Source organism: Bubalus kerabau, chromosome 10 (assembly GCF_029407905.1).
Source record: "Bubalus kerabau isolate K-KA32 ecotype Philippines breed swamp buffalo chromosome 10, PCC_UOA_SB_1v2, whole genome shotgun sequence".
In the NCBI taxonomy this organism is placed as follows: Eukaryota; Metazoa; Chordata; class Mammalia; order Artiodactyla; family Bovidae; genus Bubalus; species Bubalus kerabau.
The window spans coordinates 41,753,773-41,781,557 of NC_073633.1; the positions used below are offsets into that span (position 1 = coordinate 41,753,773).

At 40.8% G+C, this 27,785-nt stretch overlaps 2 protein-coding genes across 7 annotated transcripts in view; one reads left to right on the forward strand and one right to left on the reverse strand.

The window, feature by feature from the left end:
* Positions 1–9,409, forward strand: part of NUSAP1 (nucleolar and spindle associated protein 1) — a 29,055-nt gene extending 19,646 nt beyond the window's left edge. For both annotated transcript variants that reach the window (XM_055537421.1, XM_055537422.1), the window contains exons 9-11: positions 1,801–1,917; positions 7,355–7,463; positions 8,524–9,409. In XM_055537421.1, coding sequence (XP_055393396.1) covers positions 1,801–1,917; positions 7,355–7,463; positions 8,524–8,620 — 323 coding nt within the window. In that variant the 3' untranslated portion in view covers positions 8,621–9,409. The remainder of the gene's footprint in view (positions 1–1,800; positions 1,918–7,354; positions 7,464–8,523) is intronic.
* Positions 9,410–9,877: 468 nt separating this feature from the next.
* NDUFAF1 (NADH:ubiquinone oxidoreductase complex assembly factor 1) lies at positions 9,878–27,102 on the reverse strand. 5 transcript variants are annotated; one of them, XM_055537423.1, is made up of 5 exons: positions 26,915–27,102; positions 21,858–22,514; positions 18,659–18,844; positions 12,635–12,709; positions 9,878–11,689 (listed from the first exon to the last, which is right to left on the reverse strand). In XM_055537423.1, the coding sequence occupies exons 2-5, from the start codon at positions 22,431–22,433 to the stop codon at positions 11,540–11,542; spliced, it is 987 nt and encodes a 328-aa protein (XP_055393398.1). In that variant the 5' UTR covers positions 22,434–22,514; positions 26,915–27,102; the 3' UTR covers positions 9,878–11,539. The 5 variants fall into 5 exon arrangements, with proteins under 5 accessions (XP_055393398.1, XP_055393399.1, XP_055393400.1 ...); XM_055537424.1 differs by having other exon boundaries at positions 26,908–27,102; XM_055537425.1 differs by having other exon boundaries at positions 26,851–27,102.
* Positions 27,103–27,785: the final 683 nt, after the last annotated feature.

Below are 27,785 nucleotides of genomic sequence, written 5' to 3' on the forward strand. Positions count from 1 at the left end.
CACAAATGCCCACAGATAAGGACATGAGGAAGAATCTACCCCTATGCCATATCCTGAGTTTTCTCCTCTAAGTTACTCAGGAGTGTGCCCAGCCAGGATGGGATAGTTTTCTTTCCCGTTATCAAATATGAATTTTATGTAGATGAAATCAAACTGATTTGTTTCTAATGATTTGCTTTATTCACTCTGTATGTTTCAAGAACCATACTGATAAATGAGCTAAAGTTCATTTATTTTCACTGTGTTTTTCAATGGTATGAATATATTTCAACTTATCCATTTTACTGCTCATGGACCCATTGGTATTTCTGACTTTTATTTTTTTAGTATTTATTTACTATTTATTTTTGGCTGTGTTGGGCCTTAATTGCAGCACGTGGGCTCTCTAGTTGTGGCCCATGGGCTCCAGAGCGCATGGTCCGTAGCTGTGGCGGACAGTAGATGCGGCGAGCTGGCTTAGGTGCCCTGCAGCATGTGGCATCTCAGTTCCTCGACCAGGGATCAAGCCTGTGTCCCCCATGAACAATTTTTATTATTTTATATAGTGTAACTATGACCATTGTGGAACACATCTCCTATCCGTGTATAAGAGTTTCTCAAAACTAGGACTGGGGGGCTGCTGGATAGTAAGGTATGCAGACACTTACATTACTGGTTGAATTGTACCGGTACAGCCTCTCAGCAGCGGTGTGACAGCCCCATGGAGCCCCTCCGTACCAAAACTCGATGGCAACACAGTGGAATGGCTTCAGCACGGGGTTTTGTGCTTTTCTGTGTTGTTTCACTCAGTGTTCCTAGATCCTGGTTACTTGTTCACATATTCAGGCAAGTACCAACATTTGACAATGGCCTGAATGCAACCTGTAAGGGGCAAGGATTATAAAATGTGTCAGATATATGCTGCCCAACTGTAGCAAAAATGTGGATTACCAAATTATACCATTCTGGTATATTTTTAACTTTATGTTACAAAAATTCACATTCTTCACATTCACTTTCTATAACAGCCTTCATTAGTGAAAACCAGAGCCATGGATCTTTTAATCTCTATGTGATTATATTCCCTGCAGGTTTTATCTCTGTGTTAATGAAAATGTCACTATTAATAATATATAACTTTTTAAAAGGGTAGGGAATTCCCTGGTGGTCCAGTGGTTGGGACGCCGAACCTTTATTGTAGAGAGTGCAGGTTCTATCCTTGGTTAGGGAACTGAGATCCAGCATGCTATGCAGTGCTGCCCAAAAAAAGGGTAAATAATATCAGAGAAACAGCCTGAAAATTTACCCAGTTAATTTTTTTTAGTTGAAATATAGTTGATTCAGTGTTATGTTACTTTCAGGTATACAGCAAAGTGATTCAGTTATACACATAAAAACATATATATATAATCTTTTTCAGATTCCTTTCCCTTTTAGGTTATTACAAAATATTAAATATAGTTCCCTGTGCTGTATAGTAGGTCCTTTTTTAGGTTATCTATTTTATATGTAGTAGCATGTTTATGTTAATCCCAAAGTCCTAATTTATCCTTCCCACCCAATTAATTCTTAAAACAGAATTCTAAACTCCTGTTGCTCCTAGGAAATGTCACAATCTGGGGAGCTGCTGACAGGGAAACAAATTGCAGGGGTTAGTTCTCCTCAGTAACTCTTTTCTCCCCGTTTCTCCTTTTTAACCATACTTCTGTTTCAGGCTGTTCATATTAAATTCTATTTAAGATTGAGCAGTGATACTTTAATAAAATAAAAACTTTGGCAGATCTTTTATTCTAATTAAACCCTTGGATTTTGTTATTTTAGTTATTACCCCATTCAAGTTGACAACTGAAGCAGCGCAGACTCCAATCTCCCATAAAAAACCAGTGTTTGATCTCAAAGCAAGTTTGTCTCGTCCTCTCAACTATGAGCCACACAAAGGTATGTGGGAGTGTTTTGAGGTTCAAGAGTTAAGATTAAACAGTTATGCATCTGAGGATGTGAAAAATCCTAGTGACTCAGTGGAAGCCATACTTCGCCTAGAATTCCTGCCTCTGCCCTGTGTCCATGTGACCCATAATTTAAAAACTGTCCATTGAACAAATACTAAATAATTCACTTATATTTTTGTTAGCCAAAGACAGTTTCTAATCAGTGTTGCTAAAAAGCATTAATAAAACTTCAGCCAAAATCAAGAAACTTGAATATTTCTATGGGTAAATGAATGCTTTCTTTATAGTTTTTAAAGGATCCTAGGCTGAGGACCACTGGTCAAACCACTTGGGACATTTATTGGCCAAATGTCTCTCTTGGGCATATATTAAAGTATCTTCACATCCACTTAAAACATCAGCAATTAATGTGATCTATATGTCAGTGCTTCTGGAATTATTTTAAAACAAACTTCCTATGAAAAGCATGTTTATGTTAAGTGTTTAAATTACTAATCTTAATGCAACAAATATAATAAAAACTAAGTCTTATTTAGAGGTAAGAGTCAAACTGAACCATGGTTTAAAAAAACTTCCCCACTGCATTTTTCTTCCTCCACTGCATTTTTCTTCCCCAAGTTTTCCCATCTGTGGCAATGGCACTTCTCTAACCAAGTGTCAGGGCAGACGTCTGGGAGTGATCTTTGGCTGTCTACTCTCCTTGACACCATATGCAGGCCTTTCAACTCCATCTTTGAAACTGATCTGTAATTTGACCACTTTTCACCCCTTTATGGCTACTGCCTTTGGTCCTAGTCACATCATCTTATTGAACTTCTAGAATAGCCTCTTGGCCCCACTACAACCTTAAAAACGAATCAGAGGACATTAGTGTCTTGCGCTGAACCTCCTAAGGTTTCCCATCCCTCTTCCACCCTCGTTTCGTTGTCTCCTCCCTTCTCTGACTCTGTGCCAATCACACTGGTGTTTCAGCTCCTCAGACACATTCATCTCATTCCCTCCTTTAGGTCTTTGAATTTGTTATCCCTCTGCTCCACCAAGAATACTATTCCCATTGATCTTTGCACAGCTTGCTCCCTTTTTTTAATGGGGCATCCACTTGACTGTCACCAATCTAGGAAGGTCTCTGTCCACCCCCCGCCCCCTACCTCACACACACACACTCTTTACTCCTTCAGTGCAGTTCAGTCGCTCAGTTGTGTCTGACTCTTTGTGACGCCATGGACTGCAGCACACCAGGCTTCCCCGTCCATCACCAACTCCCGGAGCTTGCTCAGACTCATGTCCACTGAGTCGGTGATGCCATCCAACCATCTCATCCCCTGTCATCCACTTCTCTTCCTGCCTTCAATCTTTCCCAGCATCAGGGTCTTTTCCAGTGAGTCAGTTCTTCGCATCAGGTGGCCAAAGTATTGGAGCTTCAGCTTCAGCTTCAGTCCTTCCAATGAATATTCAGGACTGATTTCCTTTAGGATGGACTGGTTTGATCCCCTTGCAGTCCAAAGGACTCTCAAGAGTCTTTTCCAACACCACAGTTCAAAAGCATCAATTCTTCAGCGCTCAGCTTTCTTTATAGTCCAACTCTAACACCCGTACAAGACTACTGGAAAAATCATAGCTTTGACTAGATGGACCTTTGTCAGCAAAGTAATGTCTCTGCTTTTTAATATGCTGTCTAAGTAGGTCATAGCTTTTCTTCCAAGGAGCAAGCGTCTTTTAATTTCATGGCTGCAGTTACCATCTGCAGTTACTTTGGAGCGCAAAAAAATAAAGTCTGTCACTGTTACCATTGTTTCCTCATCTATTTGCCATGAAGTGATGGGGCCGGATGCTATGATCTTAGCTTTTTGAATGTTGAGTTTTAAGCCAGCTTCTTCACTCTCCTCTTTCACTTTCATCAAGAGACTCTTTAGTTTCTCTTCACCCTCTGCCATAAGGGTGGTGTCATCTGCATGTCTGAGGTTATTGATATTTCTCCCAGTAATCTTAATTCCAGCTTGTGGTTCATCCAGCCCTGCATTTCACATGATGTACTCTGCATATAAGTTAAATAATCAGGGTGACAATATACAGCCTTGACATACTCCTTTCCCAATTTGGAACCACTCTATTGTTCCATGTACAGTTCTAACTATTGCTTCTTGACCTGCATACAGATTTCTTGGGAGGCAGGTAAGGTGGTCTAGTATTCCCATCTCTTGGAGAATTTTCCAGTTTGTTGTGATCTACACAGTCAAAGGCGTAATCAATAAGGCAAAAGTAGATGGTTTTCTGGAATTCTCCAATGGGTGTTGGCAATTTGATCTCTGGTTCCTCTGCCTTTTCTAAATCCAGCTTGAACATCTGGAAGTTCATGGTTTATGTACTGTTGAAGCCTGGCTTGGAGAATTTTGAGCATTACTTTACTAGCGTGTGAGATGAGTGCAATTGTGCAGTAGTTTGAGCATTCTTTGGCATTGCCTTTCTTTGGGATTGGAATGAAAACTGACCCTTTCCAGTCCTGTGGCCACTGCTGAGTTTTCCAAATTAGCTGGCATATTGAGTGCAGCACTTTCACAGCTTCATCTTTTAGGATTTGAAATAGCTCAACTGGAATTCCATCACCTCCACTAGCTTTGTTTATAATGATGCTTTGTAAGGCCCACTTGACTTCACATTCCAGGATGTCTGGCTCTAGGTGAGTGATCACACCATCATGGTTATCTGGGTCATGAAGATCTTTTTTGTATAGTTCTTCTGTGTATTCTTGCCACCTCTTCTTAATATCTTCTGCTTCTGTTAGGTCCATACCATTTCTGTCCTTTATTGTGCCCATCTTTGCATGAAATGTTCCCTTGGTATCTCTAATTTTCTTGAAGAGATCTCTAGTCTTTCCCCTTCTATTGTTTTCCTCTATTTCTTTGTATTGATCAGTGAGGAAGGCTGTCTTCTCTCTCCTTGCTATTGTTTGGAACTCTGCATTCAAATGGGTATATCTTTCCTTTTCTCCTTTGCTTTTCCGTCTCTTCTTTTCTCAGCTATTTGTAAGGCCTCCTCAGACAGCCATTTTGCCTTTTTGCATTTCTTTTTCTTAGAGATGGTCCTGATCACTGCTTCCTGTACAATGTCACAAACCTCCATCCATAGTTCTTCAGGCACTCTCTTAGAAATAATCTCTTGAATCTATTTGTCACGTCCATTGTATCATAAGGGATTTGATTTAGGTCATACCTGAATGGTCTAGTGGTTTTCCCTACTTTCTTCAATTTCAGTCTGAATTTGGCAATAAGGAGTTCATGATCAGAGCAACAGTCAGCTCCCGGTCTTGTTTTTTTGCTGACTGTATAGAGCTTCTCCATCTTCTTCTGCAAAGAATATAATCAATCGAATTTCAGTACTGACCATCTGGTGATGTCCAAGTGTAGAGTCTTCTCTTGTGTTGTTGGAAGAGGGTGTTTGCTATGACCAGAGTATTCTCTTGGCAAAACTCTGTTAACCTTTTCCCTGCCTTATTTTGTGCTCCAAGGCCAAATTTGCCTGTCACTCCAGGTATCTCTTCACTTCCTACTTTTGCATTCTAGTCCCCTATGATGAAAAGGACATCTTTTTTGGTGTTAGTTCTAGAAAGTCTTGTAGGTCTTCATAGAACCCTTCAATTTCAGCTTCTTCAGCATAACTGGTTGGGGCATAGACTTGGATTACTGTGATAATGAATGGCTTGCCTTGGAAACGAACAGAGATCATTCTGTCATTTTTGAGATTGCACTAAGTACTGCATTTCAGACTCTTGTTGACTATGAGGGCTACTCCATTTCTTCTGAGGCATTCTTGCCCACAGTAGTAGATATAATGGTCATCTGAATTAAATTCACCCATTTACGTCCATTTTAGTTCACTGAATCCTAAAATGTTGATGTTCACTCTTGCCATCTCCTGTTTGACCACTTCTAATTTACCTTGATTCATGGACCTAACATTCCAGGTTCCTATGCAATATTGCTCTTTACAGCATCGGACTTTACTTCCATCACCAGTCACATCCACAACTGGGTGGTGTTTTCACTTTGGCTCCGTCTCTTCATTCTTTCTGGAGTTACTTCTCCACTCTTCTCCAGCAGCCTACTGGGCACCTACCTACCTGGGGGGTTCATCTTTCAGTGTTCTATCTTTTTGCCTTTTCATACTGTTCATGGGGTTTTCAAGGCAGGAATACTGAAGTGGTTTGCCATTCCCTTCTCCAGTGGACCAGGTTTTGTCAGAACTCTCCAACATGACCCGTCCATATGGGTGGCCCTACACTGCACGGCTCATAGTTCCATTCCTTAGTCTTATATTTCTTCATAGCACTGCCTGATGTTACCTTACTTGACAATTATCTGCCTCTCCCATTGGAAGACAGCAAGAATTGTTGACTTCTTGGTTCACTGCTCTGTAGCACTGCCTGATGTTACCTTACTTGACAGTTATCTGCCTCTCCCATTGGAAGACAGCAAGAATTGTTGACTTCTTGGTTCACTGCTCTGTCCCTAGCACCTAGAAGAGTCCCTTGCACACACCAGGTTCTCCAAAAGTATTTGTCATGGGAGTGACTGATCACCCTAACTTCTACTGATGGTAGGAAACCTGGTTTAGAGCTTCACCTGTGCTTGTTATTTTAGATCCTAGACAAGTCACTTAATTCCTTTATGAAAGGGAAAAGAAACAAGTACTACTTCGGTGGTTACTGAGAGGGTCAAATGATGCAGCAAGTGTGAAAGTCCTTTTTATAAAATGGGAAACACTGCAAATGACAGTCACTAGTACTCAGAAACAGGTCAAACCATGCCAGTAAAGTAATACATAAACATCTGGAAATTTGGTCACAATTCTAAAGCCAACAAAATAGTCCTGCTTGCTCTGTTGCAGATACATATCAATAGGTAACAATAATAATAAACTGCAAAGATGAAATACTACTTTAATATTAAACATACCTATGCAATCTTGCAATTAAACTACCTAGTTGTTATGGCTTCTTTGATGTGCTTTGTAATTGGATTCAGTATTAAGAGGTTTTTGGGTTGTTTTTTTTGTTTTTGTTTTTTTTTTGGTATTAAGATTTTTTGTGTCACTTTCCAAGGATTAAAAAGTCAAAGAGGGAATTCCTGGCGGTTCAGTGGTTACCCTGTGGGCCTGAGTTCAGTCCTAGTTGAGGAACCTAGGATCCCACAAGCCATGCAGTGTGGCCAAAAAAAAAAAAAATCTTTTTAAAGTAGAAGACACTTGTTTTTAGAGGAAAAGAAAGTAATGTCTACTGTGGAATATTAAAAAATTAATAGAATTATACTAGCAAATGTCTAAAAACAAAGTATAAATGTTGATAGCAAGCAGGTAGCCACAAATAAGAGAAAATTAAAATTATAAATACAAGAATCTTCTTAAATCTGTTTGTCTCTGTCCTAAACTAGGAAAACTGAAACCATGGGGACAGTCTAAAGAGAACAATTCTCTACATGAGCATGTCAACAGAGTTAGCTTCCACAAGAAAACTTATAAACAACCTCGTCTCCAGACCAGGTAAGAACATAACTATTCAATTCTATAATTCTTTTAATTTGAAAAACTCTGTATAAAAGCAGAGTCTTTGGGATAGAGTCACAGAAATAGTGGCGTTTAAAAAGAAGGTAGAAGTGGAATCATATACAGCACTTAAAGTACATGTGCCTAGGCAGTATCACAGTGGGTTCTTACTCAGTAGGTGTGAGATGGCACCCACACATCTGCATTGTTTTGAAGCTCTGCAGGGGTGATTCAGAAGACCCGGATTCAGAGCACTGCTCTTACATGACCTATCTACCCAAACAATGCACCTGGATGTCCCTCCAGATATCGCTCATGTGCCCAGGGCACCTAAGTATGCAGACAGATGTAAATTCTCACACCCAGGGAAACCAGGCTTACTAGGCTTCAAGGCCCTGCACAAGGGGAAATCCCAGTATGATCCTTAGAGTCTTTTTTCTGCATGAAAACCAAGTTAATGCCAGAGTCTGTCCTGGGCTGCAGCTGGTCCTGGTTTGGTCGATTCCCTATGAAATACCCTCCTGACACAGATTTACCTATCATTTGACTGGACAGCTACCACCAAGACCTTATTATTTGCTATTAAAATCATTAACATGATTCTGAGCCTTTTTTTTCCCTCTTAATTCCTTCCCTCAAAAATCACAGTTGGCTTACGTCAGTAAATCCTGGTTCCAATGCTAGCACTTCCGTTAGACAATGTGATTTTGAGCTTGAATTCTGACTTCCACAGATAGAGGTTTCTCACTTAAAACAAACTAAAAAAATCTACAGGGGTTAGATTCACTCTCCAAGGTGTCTTCTGGTTCTAATTTCATGCTTGGTTTTAGAATGCTATGTTAACATAAGGAAAAAAAATATTTCTAGCCTTTTAACATAAGTGACTTATAGGTATGGTTTCCATTGCACAGACCACCGGTCAGAGTGCAGTGTCCTGTAAAAGTATATTTTACACTGGATGTCATTTTAAGTTTGGACATTATGCTAACCACGGGTGCCTTAAAGTGGTCTGTTTGGAGCTTCACCAGAGCCTAACATATAACCTGTCCTTTTGTAGGGAGGAGCAACGAAAGAAACATGAGCAGGAGCGAAAGGAGAAGAAAGAAAAGGTCCTGGGAGTTCGAAGGGGCCTCATTATAGCTGAACGTTCATAATTTAATATCCTGTAAATATTTCTTTCCTCCTAACCCTTTTTTGTAAATATTTTTATACTGTCCTCTTACTTTAGTCAAAAGACCTTTTTCTGCTCTTAACTTTGTTCATATACTACATGTAGTGCCCGTGGCTTCTTCACATGCTCTATCCCTGAAAAGACATTACCTTTAAAACTCACAAACTCTTCTGAAATACTTTTTACCTAAGCCCCTATACAACTAGCTCAGTTTTCTACAAAAGACCCATCATAGATTCTTGACCTAGATTTTTAAAGTCAAGTGCCCTCTGCTGGCTCTAGTAACAGAACGTCAGTCCTCTTCTAGGCAAAAGCATTTATGGTAGCCAATTATAACACATACTTTAGTAGAAATTGAACAATAACAAGTTATGGATAGGGTAAGCTGTGAAAGGCCACCTCTTCATCCTCTAGAGAATATAGTAATCTTACTGAAACTGTAGGCCATTTGGGTTGGTAAGACATCAGTATTTTACCTATGTGAAATGTTTCATTTAAGCTTTTGTGTACTTCATGTAATTGTCAATTACGTATCTCTGTATTCTTAAAACTATAGCTCATTCTAGCCTGGCTTATTTAGAAATACACAGGACCATATTGAAAGTTGGGGATTGCGGCTTTAAGGATTATTGTGCTCTGTCAAACTGATATCTTACTCCATTTATGGAAAAGACTAGAGTTGCTTAGTATCATATTCATATTTGTTGCACCTGAGTGGAGTGTCTGTGTTTTGTACGGCTTGAGATTTTCATGAATAAAATTTTTCCTCACAGTGGTAAGATTCCTTCTTTGTAAATGTAATTGGTTTCCAAAATTTACTTGACCAGCCAAGACTAATAAGAGTTGACTTGTACTCTTTGTGCATCCTTTCTTGACCTCCTACTCCTAGAAGAAATGATTATGCCTTTCTTCTGTATTTTCACAGCACCTGTCAGATTCTATTAAACTTATTTTTATACACATATGAGCCCAGAGAACATGGCACAGAATATGGCATACTCCTGGGTGCTCAATGAACTCAGATTTTGCTATCAAGAGGCAGAGACCAGATCAATCAAGAAATGTCTGTCAATTACCCTGCTACTGTGAAGGGAAAATGATACAACTATTTTGGAAAACAGCTTTGTAGTTTCGTTAAAAATTTAAATATACATCTATCAGATGACCCAGAAATTCTCCTAAGAAATGAAAACATATGTCAACACCAAAACGTGCAGATATTTATAGCACTTTTATTCACAGCAGCCAAAAAGTAGAGAAAAATCCAACTATCAATGGATGGATTTTAAAAAGCACTAAAAAATGAAATACTGATAAACAATGCAACGTGGATGAACATCAAAGACGTTATGTGAAATGAAAAGAAGCCAGACACAAACTTATAGAGAAAGTAGATCAGTGATTATGGGGCTGAGATGGGAATGAAGAGTTTAGGTGTTTTAGTCACTAAGTCGTGTCTGACTCTTGAGACCCCATGGAGTATATAGCCTGCCAGGCTCTTCTGTCCATGGGATTGCCCAGGCAAGAATACTGGAGCGGGTTGCCATTTCCATCTCCAATGGATCTTCCTGACCCAGGGATCGAACCCATGTCTCCTACGTTGCAGGCAGATTCTTTACCACCTGAGCCACCAGAGAAGCTGAAATTTCCTAAAATTAGCTGCATAAAGGCTGCACAATTCTGGAGGTCCAATGGTGAAGACATCGTGCTTTCACTGCTGTGGCCCCAGCTTCAACCCCTGATTGGGGAACTATGATCCTGCAAGCTGCATAGTATGGCCCCCCCAAAAAATCATTGAATTTATACACTTAGAACAGATGAACTTTGTTATGTAAATTATATTTCCATAAAGCTGATAAAGACAAATAATTACATGAAAATATTTTAGGCCAACATGATGGAAAAGCTGTCAGCCTTGTGTATTCTTATTTTAAACTTGGCTCTCATAGGATACTCTGGCTATATCATATAGTTTCCTATCTCCTCTAACAGGACAAGAATTGATCAGTTTAAACTTAATCAGGGTTTTGTTTCTGGCACACGCAATCTCTAATACTTAAAATGACGGGGGAAGCAGCCAAAGATCATGCATCTTTGGAGCACCAGCAATGTAGATGTTAGGGACTGCATGTTTGTGGCCACCACTCCCTCCCAATTCATTATGTCGAAAATCCTAATTCCCAATGTGACTTGGTACTTGGACGTGCACTTGGAGGCCTTTGGGAGGTAATTAGGTCATATGGGTGGAGCCCTCATGATAGGATTAATGCTATTATATGAAGAGAAAAGACTAGAACCTGTTCTCTCCATGTAAGGATACAGTAAGAAGGCAGCTGTCTACAAGCCAGGAAGCACTCAACAGACACCAGGTAGGCAGGTACCTTGATACTGGACTTCTCCGCCTCCAGAAAACTGGGAGAAATACACATGTGTTTCATTTAAGCCACCTAGTCTATGGTGATTTGTTACAGCAGCCCCGGCAGAATAAAACAGGTATTTTTTTCCCAGTGAATTCTATACCATCTTTATCTTAATGTCTTCTACAGCAGTCTCCTCTGATAGCTAGATTAGAAAACAGAAGAAACATATACAGAATAGAATGGTAGAAGGCCATCAGCAGTCATTTCAGAGCCTCCCTGTTTTGGGAACCATCTATTAGTATAGGAACTGTTCCTAACAGGAATCATTCTAATCCAAAACAGTAGTTTACATAGTAACTCTGCATCATTACTTGCATTCTTTAAGTTAAGGTATCGCTTAAATCCTGGTTCCTCTCAACAGCAGCATTTAGCTATGTCTTAGGGAAGACATACAAGCCACTGTTGGGACACCATTAAAAAAAATATTTTTGTGTCACTGTGGATTCTACTACCCTCAGCAATACAGAAATACCACATGATCACTATTTAAAAAGTCTTGGATTAAGCTCTGGAGAATTCTCATAGGCAAATTCTTCTGTGTGGGCCGGATCTGTAAATACTCCAATAAAATCTATTTCCAAGAAGAATGGACCATCCACTTTATCAGCCAGGGTGAATCCAACAGATGAAATCTATATTTAAAACAGAGACATTGATCAAAATCTTGTATGCTGATGTTATCCCTGGAGTTTTAAAATTCTGTAATTACCATAGCTTCGTGTACATACTATCAGCCCTTAACATGTATACCATAGCACTCAAGTGCTGTAGCAAATTATAAGAAGTACATGACTGCTTTTCTTTCCACATTCTACTTCTCTCTTTAAAACAGTGCCACTTAAGACTAATAAGTAAAAATGGATGTCTAATGGAGGTTCCTTGAAGCTCCCCTGAACTCTATTTTAAAGCTAAAGTAAAATGTAGGCATGCTGAAAAGATGACCACACAAATTCCTCCAAGCAAGGGGTTTGGTTCACAGGACAGTTCTGAGTCACCATCTGTCCAGGTATAACAGGAGTATACTTAAATAGGAATTTTCATCTTTCATTTTCCAGTGTTCAAAAATGAACTGAACTAATCCTCACAGTTCTATTTCACTAAAGGTAATAAACGGTCTTTCCCTGATGCTGAGCAAGATTGAAGGTAGGAGAAGGGGACGGCTGAGGATGGACGACAGAGATGGTTGGATGGCATCGCCAACTCAATGGACATGAGTTTGAGCAAGCTCCAGGAATTGGTGATGGACAGGGAAGCCTGGCGTGCTGCAGTTCATGGGGTCGCAAAGAGTCAGAAACGACCGAGCAACTGAAATGAACTGAATATATATGGTCTTCCCAGGTGGTGCTACTGGTAAGGAATTCACCTGCCAATGCAGGCGACACAAGAGACTCAGGTTTCAACACTGCGTTGGGAAGACCCCCTGGAGAAGGTAATGGCAACCCACTCCAGCATTCTTGCCTGGGAAATCCCATGGACAGAGGAGCCTGGTGGGCTACAGACCGTGGGGTCCCAAAGAATCAGACACGACTGAGCACACATGCAATACAGTCCTGAGTGAAAATACAGGAAAACGTTACCTTGTCGAGCAGAAGCTGGTACTGGGCATCCCGGATTCTTCCTTGATTAGAGAAGAAAAATTTGGAGAAAGGAATCTGAAAGAAAAAACCATTGGCTTCAACACTGAAATGTAAGCAACTGAGGCATTTGTATAGAACTGCAATGATAAAATAATAATGCTTTAAATTTAATTCTAAAAGTATCTAACGTGAAGTTATAACAAGCGGCTTAGTTGCTTGGATCACAGATGGAAAAAAATTTAATGAAATAATCTAAGAATTGCAAGAAAACAACTGTAAACCTTTGCAAGCCAGAAGTCCCAAAGGAAAAAATAAAAGAGTACAATTACAACTTTCTGATGGCAAAAAAAAAAAAAAGTATCCTAAACACAAAACTTTTACAGATAACTAAGAAAAAGATCAAACAACCCAACAGAAAAATGGAGACGGGAGAAACAGGCACATGTGTACACTGTTGGGAGGACTGCAAATTAGTCCAACTCTTAGAGAACAGCTGACAGTTGTGGCGTGCAGGATCCCACAATGACCCCCAGATTTCCACCTCTCGGTGCACACACACCTTCTGCCAGGTATTCAGACGCTAATCTCAGTGCTGCTGTGAAGGGACGCCACAGAAGTCGGGTCCCAAATCAGCTGACCTTAACATAGGGAAGATGATCCTCTGCAGGTGTGGAATCACTTGAGCTCATAAAAATGCCTGGTGAAGGAGGTTAGAAGCATGCTGCTGCTGCTGCTGCTAAGTCACTTCAGTCGTGTCCGACTCTGTGTGACCCCATAGACGGCAGCCCACCAGGCTCCCCCGTCTCTGGGATTCTCCAGGCAAGAAAACTGGAGTGGGTTGCCATTTCCTTCTCCAATGGATGAAAGTGAAAAGTGAAAGGTAAGTCGCTCAGTCGTGTCCGACTCTCAGTGACCCCATGGACTGCAGCCTACCAGGCTCCTCAGTCCACAGGATTTTCCAGGCAAGAGTACTGGAGTGGGGTGCCATCGCCTTCTCCATAGAAGCATGAGAGGGACTCAAAGGGGGAAGTGAGGGAGATTCTCCACTGCTGGCTTTGAAGACGGAGGAGCTCAATGGCAAGGAGTGTGGGCTGCTTGCAGGACCTGAGAGTGGCTTCCGGCTGACAACCAGTAAAGAGACAAGGATATCATTACAACCACAGGAACTCAATCAGGCCAACAATCAGAATGAGCTTGGAAGTAGATTCTCCCCCAGAGCCTCCAAGAAGAATACAGCCCAGCTGACACCTTGTGATATCAGCCTTAGAAGGCCCTCAACACTGAACCTGGCCATAGGCTGTCTAATCTGTGGCTTACAGAACGTGAGCTAACAAATATGTTGTTTGAAGCTGTGAAGTCTGTGGTATTTTTAACACAGCAATAGGAAACTAACAGCAATACCTAACAAAATTTGAAATGCTATAATTTGACCTGCCAATTTCACTTTTAGAAATCTGTATTACGGATAACGGAGAAGGCCATGGCACCCCACTCCAGTACTCTTGCCTGGAAAATCCCATGGGCGGAGAAGCCTGGTAGGCTGCAGTCCATGGGGTCGCTGAGGGTCGGACACGACTGAGCAACTTCACTTTCACTTTTCACTTTCATGCATTGAGAAGGAAATGGCAACCCACTCCAGTGTTCTTGCCTGGAGAATCCCAGGGACGGGGGAGCCTGGTGGGCTGCGGTCTATGGGGTCGCACAGAGTCGGACACGACTGAAGCGACTTAGCGGCAGCATTACAGATCAACTCTGACAAACACATAAAAATGCAGCTTTTTCTAATAACAATGAGAAAAAAAGGAAACATAGAGGAATAGGTGAATAAATTATGGTGCAATCATATAACTAAATACTACTTAGTTATATGATTTCAAAAATGCAGTATTAACAGATCTATACCTGATGCTGTGGAAAGATGTCCACAATATATTATTAGTAAAAAGGAAGATATAGACAAAATCTACAGTGTAAACATCATTTGTGTTATAAAAAACAAAATTTTTTTTGGCCATGCCGTGCAGCTTGTGGGATCTTAGCTCTCTGACCAGGGACTGAACCCAAGCCCTGGTAGTGAAAGCCAAGTCCTAACCACTGCACTGCTAGAGAGTTTCCCTAAAAAGAAATTTTTGAAATGCCTCCAAAAAAATTAATTTACTGTAGCAATTGGGAACAACCCAAGTGTCTATCAAAAAAGGACTATTTCAATCAACTATTGGATACCCACATACAGAAAATACCAAACAAAATAACAAAGAAAAATTACATGTAGTGATATGGAATCTTTACAGGATCTAAATTTTAAAAATATAAACCTGTACAGAAGGTGCATAAAGCATACTACTATTTTTAGTAAAAAAAAAAAATGAAGTATATGTGCATATATATTTGCTTATTAAAAAAAACTGTAAACCTATGCAAGAAACTAATAAACACAGTTACCTACAGAGGGTGGGGAGGAAGGGTAGAAGGGAACTGAATGGGAGTGAGAATTCTTTGTACATATATCTATATTATTTTGATTTTTGAGTTAAAAAAAGTGAATTAAAAAACAAAATGTCAGATTATTTATTACCCAAAACACTTGTTGACATAAAGTGAAAGTGAAGGTCGCTTAGTTGTATCCAACTTTTTGTGACCCCATGGACTATACAGTCCATGGAATTCTCCAGGCCAGAATGCTGGAATGGATAGCTTTTCCCTTCTCCAGGGGATCTTCCCAACCCAGGGATTGAACCCAGGTCTCCCACCTTGCAGGTGGTTTCTTTACCAGCTGAGCCACAAGGGAAGCCCAAGAATACTGGAGTGGGTAGTCTATTCCTTCTCCAGCAGATCTTCCTGACCCAGGAATCAAACTGGGGTCTCCTGCATTGCAGGCGGATTCTTTACCAACTGAGCTATGAGGGAAGCAAACAAACTCAATTCAAATTCATTTAATAAACCACCATTGCATAAGACCATGTTATTCAGAAAGCAAATTCAAGTGCAGTCACATCCTCATTTCACCTGTTCCCTTCATTTCTGTTAAACAAACCTGGAAGGGACACCCCCATCCCCACCCCAGTTTCTCATTTTGCATCCTGGTTTGGCACTTCAACTGCCTCATTATTCAAAATGTATTCAAGGAGCATGTGTCACCCACCCCCCCAGCCTTTTGTCTTTCTGTCACATAATTTGACAAGATCACTGTCCACACTAAGGGAATTTTTTAGCCTGGAAAAAAATGAAGCTAAGAAGGAGCATTAAATCTGTACGATTTGCTTAAAAAAAAAGGATAAACAATTGTTTTCTCTCTACAAATGACACTAGCATGCATAATTTTTCCATCACTTTCCTCTGTTTTCTTTCTATAATCAGTGTAAATATTTGCACATCTCACTTCCATTTACTAAGAGAGAATTATTTATGAAGAAGTAAACAGCAATTAATAACATTTAATTTTTAAAAATCTCTTCCCCAATACTTCCCTTAATAATTTAAAGAAAGGTGTTGCAAACAACTGTTATTTCCAGCCAAAGATTAGAACATGTAACTTCAGGAAAGAAAGTAATAAGTAATTGCTAATGATTAAATGGTAATGATACTAGAGAATAATTTGGCAATGTGCATCAAAGCTCTTAAAAATGTATGTATCATTTTTTTCTAGGTATTTTATTTCCAGGAAAACATCTAATAAATAACTCAGGATGTTACCTCAGAGTTTGATGTAACAGTGAAAAACTCTGACCACAATCTAAATATACAACAATAGAGGATGGATTAAATAAATTGTGTCTATTTATATTTGTGCAGATATTAAAACTGATATAGAAATATATTTCAACAGAAAATTGTTCATAAAATTCAGTTCAGTGAAAAATATATGTTATAAAATAGCACTGGCACAATATTATTTTCGTAAAAAAAGTGTAAATAGAAAAGTCTGAAGGTACATACTAAAATAAAAATAGTATTTTATTTCTGGGTAATGGGAACACAAAATTATTTTCCTTTTCTGCATTTTCTAGAATTCCTATAATGAAATATTTATTTTATTTAATAATTTGTTATATGCATTACTTGCATACAAGTGTTACATATGTAGTAATTTTTGGTTATATATCTATATTAGTGTATAGATACCTATCTGTATGTGTGCGTACTCAGTTGCTCAGTCAGCCTCCGACTCTTTGTGATCCCATGGACTGTAGCCCACCAGGCTCCTCTGTCCATGGGTTTTCCCAGGCAGGAATACTGGAGTGGATTGCCATTTCCTCCTCCAGGGGATCCTCGCTACTCAAGGATCAAACCCGTCTCCTGAGTCTCCGGCATTGGCAGGTGGCTTCTTTACCACTGAGCCACGTGGGAAGCTCAGATATGTAAGCAATGCCTATTATATGCTAGGCACTGCACTGCTCTAGGTACAAGGCAAACAGCTGTGAACAATGCAAAGTCCCTGCTCTCAGAACTTACAGAATTTATGTTCCAGAGGAGCAGAGTAGACCGTGACAATAAACAGACAGACAACTGAATGAACAAATAATTGTACTTAATGGTTAGCTCTAAGAAAAAAAAACAGGATATTATTATTGTGTGAGAGGATGCAACTCTAGCTAGAGGGCAGGAAAGGCCTCTCTGAGGTGACCCTGGAGCTGAGAAGTGAATGATAAGAGAAAGCACATGAAGAGCATGCCCACAGGATATAGCATGAAACACAAAGGCTCTGACAGAAGTAAATCTGAGTCTGACACACACAAAAGGGGGCGTATGGAAGAGGGCAGGAGAAGGAGGAGAGACTGAAGATGAAGACAGGGTCTGCTACTATAGGCCCCACGGTCATGGTGAAGAGTTTGGACTGTATTCTAACAAGGAGAGATCGCTGGAGGGTTTTAAGCATGCGAGCGATGTAATCTGAACTATGCTTTAGAAAGATCACTCTGGCTGTTGTGTGCACAGTGGACTTTAGGAGGTAAGAGGACAAAAGAAGCTCTTGCAGTAATCCCAAGGCCTGAACTAGGGTGAGAGTGGAAGAGATAGCTAGAAATAGACAGACGTATGTTGGAAGGAGATGTGAAAGAAGTCGTTAACAGACTGGATGTGGGTTGGGGTGAAAGGAATCCAGGATGGCTCTTAGGTTTAAGTATGAGCAAAATGGAGACTTTCTTCTGGATTTATAGATTAAAAACCCTCATAGACAGGAGAAAGGAATGCACACTTGGTTTTGTCCTCATTCCCTGAATCTCCATTTATTTTCCTTCTCATTAACATTTTTTACCTTCTAAAAGTTTCTTCTCCCTACAAAATATGACTGCCTTATAGTACCATGAAATAAATAGAATAAAAATGTTGATAACATAAAGTATGAAGTATTTATTCCTCTTAAGGGAGCCTTTCTACTCAACTAGGGACACTAGCTAGGTACAGTTGCCTGGAAGAGATGATATGGCAGGAACTGAAAAAGAATCACCTATAGTACTTGTGCACAGGGCAGAGATACACTTATAACTCTGCATGGACCTGGCCACACCCTTATCAAAAGTACTTAATGGAGGACTTCCCCGGTGGTATGGTGGATAGGAATCATCTACCAATACAGGAGACACAGGTTTGATCCCTGGTCTGGGAAGATTCCACATGCTGTGGAACAACTAAGCCCATGCGTCACAACTACTAAGCCCGAGAGCTACAAGTACTGAACCCACACACTTTAAGGCATATGTTCCGCAACAAGAGAAGCCACCGCAGTGAGAAGCCCATGCACTACAATGAAAAGTAGTCCTTGCTCAGTGCAGCTAGAGAAAGCCCACACAGCAACGAAGACTCAGTGCAACCAAAACTAAATAATTTTTTTTAATTATTTACTGATTATTAGTAAGCAAACATTTATATTAATGAAAGAAAAAAATAAATTATGTAAATCTTGCCTTTAGGTCCTCTTCCTTCTTTCCCTTCCCATAGTCCAAGAGGAATTAATAAGAAAACTACAATGTAACCATGACCAAAAGACCTCATTTTCATACAAGAAAAGACTTGTGCTGTTGTTACCTTGACCTCCTGCCAGTAGGGCCCCCCACGGGTGAACATGAAGTAACTGTACATCTGATCCTTCCTCTGGATTATATCTGTGTCCTCCCTGATATTCACCATCCAAGGTCGACCATCTCCACGGACACGGAGATACAGAGTGTTGAACTGGGACCAATCGTAAGATCTCTTCATTTCAAAAGGGCCCTAAGGTACAGAAAAGAATGTTAGTTTCACCTCATTTCCCACTATTAGCAAAATGTGAGTCACCATCACCTTTTACAGCATCAAAGGGATCAACAAGCCATTTTTCTGCCTTTTTCTGCTTTCTACCACTTTATGAAGGCAGACAAATCTGATGATTCTTATTCTAGCACAAAATACTGACCTAGTTAAATGTTTCTAAGTTAATGTTCAAGGCATGATTTGCACAGGACAATGTTTACATGGGATAGACCCTTGTGTCACTGAACAGAAATGAATTACTACATGTATTTTCTTTCCCTGGGTCTAGAGAGCAATGGCTTCTGAGTGGGCCATTTTACCGCCATTTTACATGCCTTCCCTTAAATCAGAAAACTATGAAACACCTCAAGTTGTGTTTTTGTTTTTGGCCACGTAGCATGAGGGATCTTAGTTCACTGACTAGGGATCGGAACCTGTGCCGCTGCAGTAGAAGCACAGAGTCCTAATCACTGGACTGCCAGGGAATTCTAGACCTCAATTTTTAAAACCAATATTATTTTAACAGCTACCATCCATTGAAAATATACATTAATCACTTGGCATGCATAATTGGGTCTTCACAATAGCCCTATGAGATAGGAACTATCATTGTTTTCCATTTTATAGATGAATAAACTGAGCACTCAACTCATAACGGGTAGGTCCAGTGCTGTTTAACTCCAAAATCTATGTTCTTAAAAACTACCTAAATGGTCTCTCTTTGAAAGCAGAATGTAGTATTAGTTTCCAAAGGTGTTTGTTACTTCAGAGCTCATCTGATTTCAGTAATACCAATGCTCAGATATGAACTCTTACTTACTAGCCAAACAATTTTGGACAAACTACAGAATCTCCCCAAGCCTGTTTCCTCATCTGTAAAAGTGAGATGGCTATACCTTACTAACATTGATGTCGGGAATAAAAGGGATAATGTATATAAAGTAATTAGCACGAAAACTGGCAGGGTACACTTATCAATGTTATCAACTATTTTCATTATTCCACAGGTTATCACAGAATTATTTTCTACTGCGGACTGACCAAATCCATTCCGTGGATTTTCAAGGCCTGAAATAAAATCTTCTATGCAACTTTGTTACTGCTGAAAGAACACTTTCCTTTCATTTTCATGGTTTTTCTTGAGAGGGGGCCCAGTACTATTCCCACCATTTGCTTTTCTCCTTAAAGCACCATAACCAAGCAAACAACCAGTGGTTGTGGCCACTGCCAGGCACAGGAGCCTGTCCAGAGCAGCCCTGAAACAACAGCTCATCAGCAAATTTGCAGAAAGCAACAGGCTGGTGGCAAGACAAAGGAGCTGACCTAAGCAGCTTTGGAAAAGGGTGTTCTGACTGGAAACCAGAAGGCTAAAGACAAAGAATACTATACATAAGCATTGTATGCTAGTTGGTGAAGATGATTCTCACAGGGTTATGGGTTATAAATTTTGAAATGGCTTTTCATGTAGGGTTGAATTAATAAGTAAATGTATGGTAAATGGTGGGAGACAGGTTTCACACCATTACAGATGGAAGTTATCAACACACAAGAGGGAGGAGGCTAGAGTACATCATGTAGTACTGGATTAGAATCAAAGCATCAGTATGAACTCATACTTAGCTTAGTATATATAAATAATTACAGACGTGTTTCCACAAGTTGATATGAAAATATATATTTCCTAGCTGTGTCCACAGAGAGGTCCTAAATATACTGTCAATACAGATCTTGGTTTCTAATACCATTTAAAAAAAAAAAATGAGAGCTTCTTTGAGAAATGGCTGATTCTAGGGTTGGAACAGAGAAAAATACAAAATGAGCTATGGCATCTTATAGTGCCAAAAAGTGCTCAAAAAAACAAAAGGGTGGTGGCAAGTCAAAGGGACAGGTACAATCTGAAAGAACTCCCAGTGGCCAAAGCTGGAACAATCTGAACAACAAAATAAATAACATGGTATTTGATCATAACCCAAAGTGTAAGTCCATTCTAAATGACTGAATAAATAAATAAATGTGGGAAAAGAAAAAAACCTTCCTTTGTGAAAAACTGAAATCTCAAATAATTTATGAAAATACTACCCCTTCCAGGATGCAGAACTTAATCCCATACCCTACCCCATGCCTTGAATGTAGGGTACACTTAGTGACTTGTTTCCAAAGAACAGAATATGAAAAGAGGCGGGGCTGGGGGGGTGAGTACTTAACAATGGAGTAACCTAGCAAACACTACCCTGACCAGGTGACCAACATTAACACATCAGTGATGCGTCGGGTTGCTAGCATATACCCCTGATATGATGGGAAGTGTACTTCAACTCTGTGCTGCTGCTAAGTCGCTTCAGTCGTGTCCAACTCTTCGCGACCCCATGGACTGCAGCCTACCAGGCTCCTCCGTCCATGGGATTCTCCAGGCAAGAGTACTGGAGTGGGGTGCCATTGCCTTCTCTAACTCTATGCTATTTTTCCTAAAACCTAGAACCTCAGTCTAACAAGGGGGTAAAAAAATCAAAAAATCCTAAATTGAGGATCATTCTACAAAATACCTGACCAGTATTTCTCAAATCCTCAAGAAAAATAAGGAAAGACTAAGAAACTGTCACAGAAATAGTTTACTTGAAAAAAAAATCCACAGGCTGGCCCTACTTCCCACTCTAAGGAACACCAAGCCATAAGAGGGTCTGTGGGCTATGTCAGAGGAGATGCAAACCTCCCTAGATTATCGTTTAAATGTCTACCCTCCTCAGGGCTCCTCAAACATAAGTATGCCTCATCCTGGCCGATAATGATGTCCAGAAACATGTAGCCTCTCTTCAGGAACCGCTTTCCCCTCGTGCTTATGAAACTACACTTGTGCCCAGTAGTTATTTAACCCCACACACAAGATGAGACGCCAGGTGTTTTCATTTACAGAAATAAAAGCTGTCTGCTACAGCTCGTGCTACAATGAAGTCCACCCCAGTTCACCAGAAAACCGCAGCTCCTGAATTTCACGTACCCTTGGAATCTTGGATACCATAGCACAGTACCCACTTCGGCCACTTTCCCCATCCTGGGGCGCCTCGGAGCTCAGAGTTCCATACAGCAGCGCACTTTGGTTATTCTTGCCCATTTTCAGGAACACTTCACTTCTGCCACCAATCGCTTTATCAGAAGTTACTGTCCACTTATCCAAATCTTCTTTGCTACGGAATTGCCAGACGACCTTGGCTTGTTCCATCAAGACCTCATGCAGAGGGCGGCCTTCAGGCCCTATCCAATATTTCACAATATCATCCTTCAAACGCCTAAAATGGTCCTTCATTTCTTCTTTAACTGCTTTATCAAAACTAATTTCAGGCTTGTCCTCAGGAGAAGTTATTTCCATAGCAACTTCTCTCTGGTGATGTTCTTCCAAATTCCCTTTAGTCTTCCTCTGAGAAGAGGCTTTGCCAGGAGCAGCCACTGGTTTCTGAAAACTACTGGAACAATAGTCTGCAAAGTGAGTCCCCAAAAATGGACAAGAGGCAACTCTTGGCTTCGGGCATTTTCTGAGAATATAAGTGCCATTCAACAATTTATGAACCAAAGCCATGATTAAAAAAAAAAAATTTTAAATGTAAATTTTTCCCAGGGCTACCAAGGAAAGAAGCTTCAGCAAATAGCCCAATTCCACCTATAATAAAAGATACAGTGAAGAGTTACTAGTGTACCAATGAATACATCATAATTTCAAATTCAACATGGATCTTGTACTGTGAGATTCATTAAGTTATTTTCTAATTCCATAAATATTTACTATGAGCAGAAAAAAGTTTACACTGTATATAATGTATCCCACTGCTTTGTGAAAATAGGCCAAGATGAACAGAAACACAACCTCCTTCATGGAGTTAATGATCATCCCCAAAATAATTCAAGAGTGTGCTTCAAAAGGTAGTGTCAACTTTAAAGTAAATTTTTATGCTACATTTTAAAATAAATAATTGGTTCCTAAAATAAAATATTCAACTAATTCACTCCAAGATTGAGGCTAACTGACATTTTAGCACTTCTTCTATAAAAAGAACAGATTACAGTTTGCATGTGGAGTCAGAAGACTGCACAGCTAGAACTGTTTACCCTCAAAGCAAAAACCCTCAAAGAAGTTGATCTTTCGAGGCCTTCATTTCCTTGCGGGAAAGGCTGTGATAACACCTCCCCTACCTACCTTAAGGGATTCTTCTGTTGCTCAGATGGATTGATGGCTATAATAGGGTTCTCTGATCCAGTTAAGTCTGACAAGATCCCCAAGATTCTTCACGTCTAATAAGCTACTAGTCCAAGGCCCATACTTTGAGTAACAAGGTTTTGACTATCAGTCACTACTTGAGGTCCTCAAAGATAGAACCTAAACCATAGTAGCAATAATACCATTACATTTAAATGCCATTCTTAATATTTTCAAACCACCCTGACAAATATTATCTCATTTAATCCACATAAGCCTCCTGTAAGACAGTCAGGTAGATACTTCCTCTCAGAAGGAAATAGACACCAACAGGTGAAGTAACCTGCCCAAGAATACAATGCTAATCAGTATGGAAGCAAGCACTAGAACCCTGGCCTTAAATGTTCCCATTTGACACTGCTGGCTCTCTGTATGTGAAACATTAGTAATATAGCTTCTATGTCTCTGCTGAAGTAACAACTTTGCTCTTGCAAAAACATTTAATGATTGCTGGCAGGCAGTGCTGCAAGAACCAGGAAAGCTAAATAGGAAGGCTACCAATCCCCTCTCCTACTTATTCCAGCTACCCTGAAAATGAAATAAGATATGCAATGCTAATTTCGTCATCTTTCTCTCACCAGAGAGAAGAAACAAAAACAAAAAATCACCCACTAGTAAGAATACAGTACTGAGAAACAGGATGGAATGCTGAGAACTTTAGAAGCTTCAAAAATGCCCCAAATCCAACAACTCAGCTCACCTGCCTCAGTTGCTTAAGAGTCTACATCAAAATGGCACCCAGACCCCTCTATCTACAACACAGGACTGGTCATCTTTCTAGACTGCCCCTCCTCCCTCACTCCCTACATCAGGTGGCTCATGACCTCATCTCTTCTAAGTCACTGCATTCCAGATGTGCACCCCTACCTCCAATCTACCCCACTACTCTCAGCATCTACGGAGGGCCTAAAACACAAATTGATTTTTTATCTTCTCGGACTAACACTCTTCAGAGGCTCTCATGGTCTTCGGAATAAAACTCAACTTTCTCCACAGGGTCTGTGAGACTCCTCCAGATCTAGCCTCTGCTCATCTCTCCAATATTCCCTCTAATCACACCCTACTCTGCTCTAATAACAGAGAACACCTGTGTTCCAGAAACTGCCACCAAGCACTCCCTGACTGGTCATCGTGTCTTAGCAGATTGCTGCTCCTGGGCCAGAAATGCCTTCTACTGATTTCTGCTGGCTAATTTATCCTTTGAGACTCAGCTCAGACATCCGTTACCTCCTCAAAGAACCCTTAATTACTCAACTCCACCAAGACCTTTTGATGTGGTCTCACTGCATACTAGGCTTAAGCTTTCCCCCGCTACCATTTATTGGCAGTTCCCTTCTCAGTCTCCCTGCCAGGCTAGATCTTCACTGCGGTACTTTCAACTCCCAGGATGGTGCCAGACATGCGGCAGGCTTCTAATATTTGTCAAACAAATAATATGTCCGTATTTATCCACCAACACCGCCACTACTGTCTTGGTTCAGGGTTTTAGTGATTCTTCCCAGAACTATTGAAATTCCCCTAACAAAGGGCTTCTTGGGCTTCCCTGGTGTTCCAGTGGTTAAGAACTCGCCTTGCAATGCAAAGCACACCAGTTCGATACCTGGTCCGGGAAGATCCCACATGCAGCAAGGCAGCTAAGCCCCAACACCACAACTACTGAGCCCACGTGAGGCAACTACTGAAGCCCTCTTGCCTAGGGCTCATACTCAGCAACACGAGAAGCCACCACAATGAGAAGCCCACACACCACAACAAAGAGTAGCCCTGGCTCGCCACAACTACAGAAAGCCCACACACAGCAACGAAGACCCACCACAGCCAAAAAATAGATAAAAATATTTTTTAAAAAAAGGGGCAGAGGCTTCTCAAACTTTAAAGTGCCTTGAATTTTATGGGAATTTTGTTAAAATGCAGATCCTGATTTAGTGGGCACAGGATGGGGCCTGATATTCTGTATTTCTAACAAGTCCCCAGGTGATTGCTGGTGCAGAGAACGCCTTTTAGGATTTAGTAAAAGTCCTAACTCATCTCTCTGACTCTGACCTCCTCCTCCTCTCCCAATCCAACCTCTGACTGGCAACAAAGGGGATTTTTCTAAATATGATGGCGCTCCCCTTATTCAGCAGTTCTGTCCAGAAATTTAAACTCCTAAAATGGTACACAAGGCCCTTCAAAATGCACCCAATTCCTTGGTCTCACTTCTCACTTTCATGGGCAATACCCTCAGCTCTTAACTACAATCATGTCTGATACACAAAAAACACATCACTCAAAAATGACAAAAGTGACCAAACATTGTACTATCCTGGCTAATACAACTGACTGCCATACCTGACCAGTCACAGCATTAGCCTCACTCTAGATACATAAGCTTCTTTCCTAATCATAGAATTACTTCCATCTCTCGACTACTTTCCCCCAAATCATATAACAGAAACCTAAGTCCAACAATAAGTCCCTTCTAACACCCTTTACATGAGATGCCCCATAGCTTTATGTATTCTCTTCCACTACAGTAAGCCCAACTTGTTCAGCTATAAACATGTTCCTGGTGGCTTCTGAATGGAGGGCACTGACATTGCTCTTCCTCCGTCTTCTCATGAGAACCTGTGCTTACATCTCACAGTCCTTACATACTGTTAGAATCTTGCTTTCATCTGTCCACCTAAGTAGCCTGGCTTTAATCTTGGACTATGGCTTGAACATTAACTGATCCTCACATGTCTGCTAAAATAAATGAACATCTTGTAAACGGTATGCTTTCACATGGACAAAAAAATAGAAAGGAACCAGGAGAAATAACCACAGTTGATCTCACGTCCTGGAATCACAGGTAATATCTAAATTTCCCTGACTTCTTTGAATGATTTTTAACCTCTACATATACAGAAATTTGGGAAATAAATGATAAGCCTTTAAAATGGAATCTGTACAATCTTAAACATGAATTCTCATGAATACCATGTTTAGGTTACACTGCTGCTGCTGCTGCTAAGTCGCTTCAGTCGTGTCCGACTCTGTGCGACCCCATAGACAGTGGCCCACCAGGCTCCCCCGTCCCTGGGATTCTCCAGGCAAGAACACTGGAGTGGGTTGCCATTTCCTTCTCCAATGCAGGAAAGTGAAAAGTGAAAGTGAAGCCGCTCAGTCCTGTAGGACTCTTCGGGACCCCATGGTCTGCAGCCTACCAGGCTCCTCCGTCCATGGGATTTTCCAGGCAAGAGTACTGGAGTGGGGTGAGTGGCAAATGAGGAGTATATACAAAAAATGCATATACACTAACATTACAAGTATTAAAATGTATGGACAAAAAAGATTTAGGGGTAAAAAGAAAAAGACTTAGAGTAATGTGTAGGACAATGGGACTATAAGTAATATTATTCACTATTTTCCAACCCATCAATAGTGTTACTACTTCTCTAATAATATAACTTTAATTGTAAGTGTTTTGTTTCATTCTATTACCGATAAACATAAAGTCAAAATCATTAACTGGATGATCTCCAGCCGAAGTTGCTAAGTTTTCCTGACAATGTAACCTAAGCGGCTAAAAGAGAGCAGTGTTAGTGAAGTTTGTATACCCAAAGCTTACGATATGCCAGAAACCGTTCTGAGTGCATTGATAATTTCACAACAACGATGAGAAAGGAACTATTATTATTCCAATTGCAAAGACAAACAAATGGAGGTTCCAAAATTAAATCACCCGAGGTCATACAACTAGTTAAGTGGTAAAACTAACCCCACAGTCCCAGTGTTTAGTCGGGGAGCGATCGTGACCGTACCACAGCCCCCTTACCCTTCACCTGCTAGGGCCGTGTCACCCTCACAAGCTCCCGACACTCCAACTCCAAGCAGGCGCTCACTTGCTTCCCCAGACAGCGCCTCAGAGTGACTTCCGCTCGACTCCCCGCTTTTCCAGACCGGGTACCCCACTTTTCCTGTGCGGGGCCATCTGTTTTTCCAGTCCGGAGTAAAACCAGGCCTGATGACTCTAGAGTTCCGGTTGGGTGCAGATGGGAGGAAAGAGTAATAATCTCAGAGCTCTATAAACTGAGGGGGTTTTTTTGGTCGGCTAGATTCCCAAAGGCTTCCCCATCCCGATCCCCAACCGCCAGATTTTTTCTGCCTTGTGTGAGAAAGTGGGGAGAATTTAGAGAAGCTTTTCGCCTCTCCTTCCGGCATCCCACCTTCAGGCTGCAAACTTCATACCGTATCTTTCAAATAAGACCCAGATATTGCCAACATCCTTCGCACCTAAGGATCCAGGGTTCACTCGCGCTCCATCCCCACAGCCGCCCAAGAGAGGTCCACGGCCTCAGAGGATTGGTTCTGTGAATTGCCCCCCGAAACCTTTGGAGATCCACCACAAACTTGGACAGCAAACCATCCTACCCGCCCTTCCCCAATCTGGCCCCGTGGGGTCGCCCACTCTGCAGAGTTTCGATTGTATCCTGTGCACTTTCAACACCGTATCTTAATTATAATTATTCATTCACTTCTCACTTCCTCTGCCACGCTGTGAGCTCTCGGGTCCAGAAGATGTTTTTCCTATTCTCAGCACCTAGCATAACGCTAGCAGGAATTAAGCACTCAGTCTGCCTGAATCTGAATGATAAGTAGAGCACTTAAACACCTCTTGATTGAGTCCCTTTAGAGTTTAAGGAGGATCCAGGA

What these genes read in the sequence shown, in the direction of transcription:
- NDUFAF1 (XM_055537423.1), bottom strand. Translation starts at nt 22,433, where the DNA reads ATGGCTTTGGTTCATAAATTGTTGAATGGCACTTATATTCTCAGAAAA. An exon ending in TGGTATCCAAGATTCCAAGG is followed by an intron (nt 18,845 to 21,857) that starts GTACGTGAAATT and finishes TCTGTACCTTAG; the next exon opens with GGCCCTTTTGAAATGAAGAG. An exon ending in CCTACTGGCAGGAGGTCAAG is followed by an intron (nt 12,710 to 18,658) that starts GTAACAACAGCA and finishes TTTTTCTTTCAG; the next exon opens with ATTCCTTTCTCCAAATTTTT.